This window comes from Scomber scombrus, chromosome 23, assembly GCF_963691925.1.
Source record: "Scomber scombrus chromosome 23, fScoSco1.1, whole genome shotgun sequence".
NCBI classification, from domain to species: domain Eukaryota; kingdom Metazoa; phylum Chordata; class Actinopteri; order Scombriformes; family Scombridae; genus Scomber; species Scomber scombrus.
In genome coordinates this window covers 8,134,113-8,140,336 of record NC_084992.1, presented here as the reverse complement: position 1 = coordinate 8,140,336, position 6,224 = coordinate 8,134,113, and the positions used below count along the sequence as shown (strand labels likewise).

The 6,224-nt window shown below is 47.0% G+C and overlaps 1 protein-coding gene across 1 annotated transcript in view; it reads left to right on the top strand.

Moving 5' to 3' along the window:
• znf219 (zinc finger protein 219) overlaps positions 1-5,815 on the top strand; it is a 15,260-nt gene extending 9,445 nt beyond the window's left edge. Inside the window, exons 3-5 of the mRNA XM_062444550.1 lie at positions 1-2,275; positions 2,470-2,616; positions 4,335-5,815. The exon at positions 1-2,275 is cut by the window's left edge and continues 45 nt beyond it. Coding sequence (XP_062300534.1) covers positions 1-2,275; positions 2,470-2,616; positions 4,335-5,542 — 3,630 coding nt within the window. The 3' untranslated portion in view covers positions 5,543-5,815. The remainder of the gene's footprint in view (positions 2,276-2,469; positions 2,617-4,334) is intronic.
• The last annotated feature ends 409 nt before the right edge of the window (positions 5,816-6,224 follow it).

Genomic DNA, 6,224 nt, shown 5'->3' with positions numbered 1-6,224 from the left:
CAGCCCCAGTCTCCCCCAACACTGCCATCCCTGGACCACAGTCCCCAGGCCTCCTCTCTTCACACCCAGCTCTCTCTACCTAACAGTCCAGTTGTCCTGCCCATTCAGAGCCCCGAACCTTCCCCCCAGAGCCCGGACACCACACCTTATTTCAACCTTTCTCCCTTCCCCCTCCACGAAGACAATAACAATCACCATGATGTTGATGAAGAAGATGACGAGGAAGAGCTGGATGGCGTTCCTCCATCCCCAACCCCAGCGGTGGCTTTGTTCCCAGGAGGAGGGGGACAAGAAGCCGGATGCAGCCCTTGTTTGGACTCCTCTCCCCCAGTCACACCTTCGGCACCACTCCTTGGGTTTGGAGCTCTGGAGCTGGCCCTTTCATCAGGGCAAAGCGCAAACTGCAGTGATGAGCTGGATCTCCAGCTCTTCCAGAAGGACACTGTCACCAGGGCGATACCTGGAGTAGGAGGGGCTTCATCAGGGCCTGCGCTCAGGTTTCCCTGTCATGTGTGCGGGAAGAGATTCAGATTCCAAAGCATTTTGTCTCTTCATGCTCGAGCTCACAGTCTGGACCGGGACCGCCGAACTTCAGCCCTCTACCGAGCTGGACTCCCCTCAGCCCCCCTAAAGCAGCACCTTAAGGTCCGACAGAACCACAAGGACATAATCCAGAACCATCGAAGTCACCCTAGCCAGCGTTTACTGACAGGGACTCTCATCCAGCATCTGACAGAGGAAGATGATGTTGATGGTGAGGTCAAAGGTCTAAATGATGAGCTACATAAAGACCAGAATCCACACTTTCTGCTGGATGACAGCACACCATTGACCCCTCCACTTACTGAGGACCCTGTTTCCATGACCTCTCCCTATTCTTCTAATCCTTCTACCATTGGGGAGGCTGCATCCACACTAATAGCGCCTACGTTTCGCTGTCATGCCTGCAAAGGAAAATTCCGTACAGCTTCGGAGTTGGCGCGCCATGTCCGCATTCTCCACAACCCGTATAAATGCACTCTTTGTCCTTTCTCTGCCAGCCAAGAAGAGAGCCTGGCATCTCATTTGCAGGAGTGCCACCCTTCCCCTGAGGTATCTGCTCTGCCCCCGGCCTTCAATTCCAGGCCAATCATTGCAAACCCAGACACTCCTCTGCCCACTCCAACTCATACCCCAGCCCCAGCCCCAAGTACTCCCCAGTTGACATCAGCCACAGCAGTAGCTGCATCCCCCGCACTGCCAGCATTTCGCTGTGATATTTGTGGACAGCGGTTTACCCAGTCTTGGTTCCTCAAAGGACACATGCGAAAGCACAAAGACTCCTTGGACCATAAGTGCCAGGTATGCGGCCGTGGCTTCAAGGAGCCTTGGTTCCTCAAAAACCACATGAAAGTACATCTCAACAAGCTTGGGCTGAAAGCTGGGCTGGGAACCCTTGGGGGACCAGGAGGTGCTGAGCAGCAGGCCAAAGGCTCTGCAAGTAATCAGTCTCTCAACGCCCTCTACTCTAGCCTCCTTTTGGCCCAGAGAGGAGGTGGCAGAGGTGGACAAGGAAGATCAGACAGGGACACTGGAGGAAGAATGGGGATGGGCTCAAGCAAGTCTGCCATCCTGGGCTACCTGGGCTTGCCTAGTGATGGCAGTGGGGCCAGCTGTATGGAGAGACTCCAAGCTGTGGCTCAAGTGGCAGAGATGGGAAATGGTGGTGGTGGCAGCGTTGGTGGCTCAGGAGGAGGGGGAGCGACTAGAGGAGGGGGCACAGGTGACATCACAGCATCAGTATCTGATGGAGGGGACCAGGCAACTTGGTGGCAGCTGGTGGCTCGCAGCCTGGCAGTTGCTCAGCAACAGCAGCAGAGGCCCCATCAGCGAGGCCAGCAACAAGGCCAGCGAGGCCCAGGTCGGAGCTCTGTGATAACAGAGGCCGATCAAGTTAGAGCCTATCTTGGAGGCCTGGATCCAAGAGAGGAGACTGCAGGAGCAGGAGGTCCATGGGAATGCCCGGACTGTGGAAAGCTATTCCGCAGCCTGCAGCAGGTGGTGGTTCATGCTCGTGTTCACACCCAAAAGCCCCTGAAAGCTGGTGGTGGCGAGGAAGAGGGGAGCGGTAGTCGTAGAGGAGCAGGGCTTGGAAGAGGCAGCAGTGAATCTCAGCTTAACAGTGGTGGATCCCAACAAATAGGAGACCTGAGACAGGAATCTAAACTACACAGTAGTGGAACACAACAAGCAGGAGCAGCTACGGGATTTCACTCTGTCATCTCAAGCTTCAAAGGTTACAATCACATCCGTTTTTTTCTGCTTAGTATTTTGGGTTTGGTTATGTTTGTTTGCTCATATGGGGTTTCAGCAAAATGGGTGTTATTATCTAAAGAGTATATTATTTTCATATTGCTTTTCTGTTGTAAATAAAAGCCTCTGTGAGGCCCCTCACACCAGTTGTTATCTTTATATTTCTTCCACTTGCAGGAGAAAATGGTATGACAGCACTCTCCTCCATACCTTCAGTTCCCACCAGGGAGCGAGTGCGTGGTAGAGGGATAAAAGACTGCCCCTACTGTGGTAAAGCCTTCCGTTCATCACACCATCTCAAAGTGCACCTGAGAGTTCACACAGGTGAGAAACTGCTCTGAGTCTAATAAACCAGATTTACTTTTTCAACCTTTATAAATCCCTGGAGGGGTTTCACTTAGCATCACTTTTACAGGACTACCCTTTTTTCCTTTTTTACACACTCACCTGGGAGAGCTGACCAGCACTAATCATAGCCATCTACTGCAGGCAACTAAGCAGCTCCACGAGAGCAACTCTTGGTTAAGTGCCTTGCCTGAGGGTATATTAACAGTAAGATTTGGGGAAAGGAAGAACCTTGCATGTTCACTTTTCCAATCTGATTTGTCAGGTCTCCAGGGATTAAGAGAGGTAAAATCTCACCTCTCTCACCAGCATTTAACCTCCCCTCAGAGAACATTTTCTCTTTCATTTTAATTAAATAGTACTTTATTTTCTCTTTAACTGGATATTAATTGTAAATTGTGCAAAGAAAGATCATTTGGCCTTGTAGCATGTTTTTAGATAAAGAATAATGATTTATGATGTCATAACACTGACATTAAATATATACTCACAGATTATTCAATAATAACATTTATCTTAAATCTTTCTGAGATTTATATTCTCTGACCTTATTCTGAGTCTGTAGGAGTGTCCTGTGTTTATGCTCTACTGATTCTGACCTGCCACACTGTAAATGAATGATTCATAAGATTTTGTCAGTATGAGTCACTGTAATTTCTAAAATTATTTATCACAGTTTGACGTATTTGATCAGCATTAAGACCCGTCTTCCATTTTCTGCGACACCATCACCAATCTTGAGCAGCTGGTAACTGGGGCATGTCCAAGTCTTTACAGAGAGACAATACCCAAAAATGCATTCAATTTAGTCTATATAATATTGCCATAATGAGTACAAATCTATAGCTGACAGGACCTATCACATCACAGCTAGATTATTTAAAATAGCATACAGCTCTCATGCACTATTGCTTTTCTTTGCCATCAAGTGATTACCACATGGTCAGTAATTTAAGTGAAGGCATCAAATTATAATACTCTCTTGATATTACTGTCCTCTTGAGAATATCAGTGCCTCTAGAGACTATCCATTATTTTTTGCCTGAGCAACACAAGCTAATTGTTCATACTTCTACACGTGCATCTGCATTCATCAATAGAGCAGTATTATCCTTGTGTGATCAGTTTTTTGTTCATGTTAATAAGATAATTTACGACGCTTTTCATAGGTAATACATTTCCTACTCTCGATATGCCTCCAGTATGATGCCCCCTATTCTTTATCTGTGCCAACCGTGTCATTTTTAATCAGTGATGGAATACTGCCATCTCCCTTTAAAATATGTAATTACATCTCCCACTCAACAGCATTCAGGACCATACCAGTGATTTTGCTAGTTATAGCTCCTCAAATATAACTGATAGCCATTTTCAAAGACTGTTCAGATTCAGTTTCAGATTTTTAAATCGTTTTTCCTGACTTTCGACTTTCCAGGCAATCATTGTCTTATATTAATTTCTGTATGGTATGAAAATCAATTAGACAGACTCCTGGAACTACACCTGTAAAGTTTACAGTGGTGATTTGAAGTAAATGAACCAAAATCACTTAAACTTCACCTAGGCAGTTTTTTTTTAAAGCATACTCGTCCTTTTTAAAATTTGTATTCAGTTGGTTAGGCACCATTAGGTGTTAATTGTATGCAAATGCCAACTCAATTTTCCCAATATAATTTTGTTAATCTTACTTTCTCTAGGTGAGAGACCCTACAAATGCCCCCACTGTGACTATGCGGGTACCCAGTCCGGCTCGCTGAAGTATCACCTTCAGCGGCATCATAGGGAGCAACGCAACGCCTTGTCAGCCTCCTCCAATTCCTCCTCCACTGGGCTCACTTCCACTATCAACAGTCTGACCTCTGGAACCCCTGGGCTGGCCAAGCAGCGCAGATCCCAACCCAATCACTCCCCAGTAAACCGAGGCCCAACTGACAGCCCCACCTCGAGGCCCAATCAGCAGTCTTGGCTCCTGGGGCTTCCAGACCAGCGGGAGCATCGCAAGACCTTGGCGGCTCTAAGGGATGTTGACTTGGAGACCCAGTACAGGTATTTGTCCGGGGTGATGGGAGCGCTTTACCAAGGTGGAATGGAAGGAGGCTGGATCAGGGAGTCTCCCCCACCGAAGGCCCCCAAAGTGTCCCGACGTAAGCCCCTTACCACTAGCCGAATGGTTCAGCCATTGAGTGACAAGGCAGGGCCTGCATCTTCAACTCAACAGGGTGGGTTTGAACCCCTGGATCTGTCCCGTCGTCCCTCTCCTGGCCTCGGAGGGATGGAAGAGGATGGAGTCATTAGCGTAGGGGATGGAGCAATTGGTGGTGGTGATGATGGGGGAGGGGATAGTTCAACAGGGGTCAAACTGAGCCAGTGTTTGTTCTGCCCTTTCCGCACATCCTCAGCCGAGCTGATGGCCATGCATCTTCAGGTCAACCATACCAGTAAGTCCAGACGGAAAAGGGGTTCTACAACCACCTTAGATGATAACAGAGCCCCAAAGGCCACCATGCCTCGGATTGATCATTCTGAACTTGACTCCCATGGCATATGGAGGCATGTGAGTGAGGTTGAGTCCCAGTCCCTCATGGGGGAATGGTCCTCAACCCAAGCCCAGACCATCAATGGGCTCTCTCAGGATGCAACAGAACATCTGGTTGATGGCCTTGACCACCCAGACTCCAACATGGCTTCAGTACCCAATGCTTTTATAAGTGATGGTCTGGCTCTCAAGGGGAAGACAGAAGAAGATGAGGACGACCAAGAGGAGGAACTGGAAGAAAATTTAGAGAGTAGCAGCCTGGAAAATTCACCAGAACCGGACAAGGATATGAGGATGTCCTTTGCTCTCTCACCAGTCCTGAGCTCCAACCACATAGTGGGAGAGGAGGAAAACGTCTTAACAGATTAGAATCATATTGGATGGCACCCTTTAAGTTTGAGAGTTGGGTTCAACTACACTTAAAAGAATTAAAAGAAGGGGTGGGAAGCTTTACAGAAAGAAAAGGGGTTAACAGTTAAATTAATATTTGCCCTTTTATACGTTAATTTCTGGATAGAGGAAGATTCTTGACTCCTGATGTTTCAGAGGGTTATGAAAAAGATGGAAAGTAAAATCACGTTATGTTCCCGCTGACATTTTTTGTCTACTTCAGTTCAGACTTCTGACTTCCTAAAAAGGGGCATGAATGCATCTTTTCAGGACTTTTAGGCCACTTTTTCTATCCCGTTTTTTTTTTTCAAGCTTCACTCCAAGATGGATTTTTAAGATGGAGTCCAATTTGATAAAGGAAAGTAACATGTATATGATCCTGTATCATTCCAGAGTCATGCATTTATTCAACATGTATAATGGACTGTATATCCCAGACTACTCTACTGTTGAAGCCAGCTGTGAAGAGAAGTTCTCCTGACTGACCAATTAACAGTTTGAAACCTCAAAACTTCAAGTTCCTCTTCAACTCATACAGAAATGGAAGAAAGTTCGGTCCAGAAAAAGTTCAAGCTGTAAACCTCAGCCAAGCTATTTGGTATTCATTTAAAGCATGAGGTAACTATTGCAGGCCGTGTGCTTTCCCTCAACTATATATTAC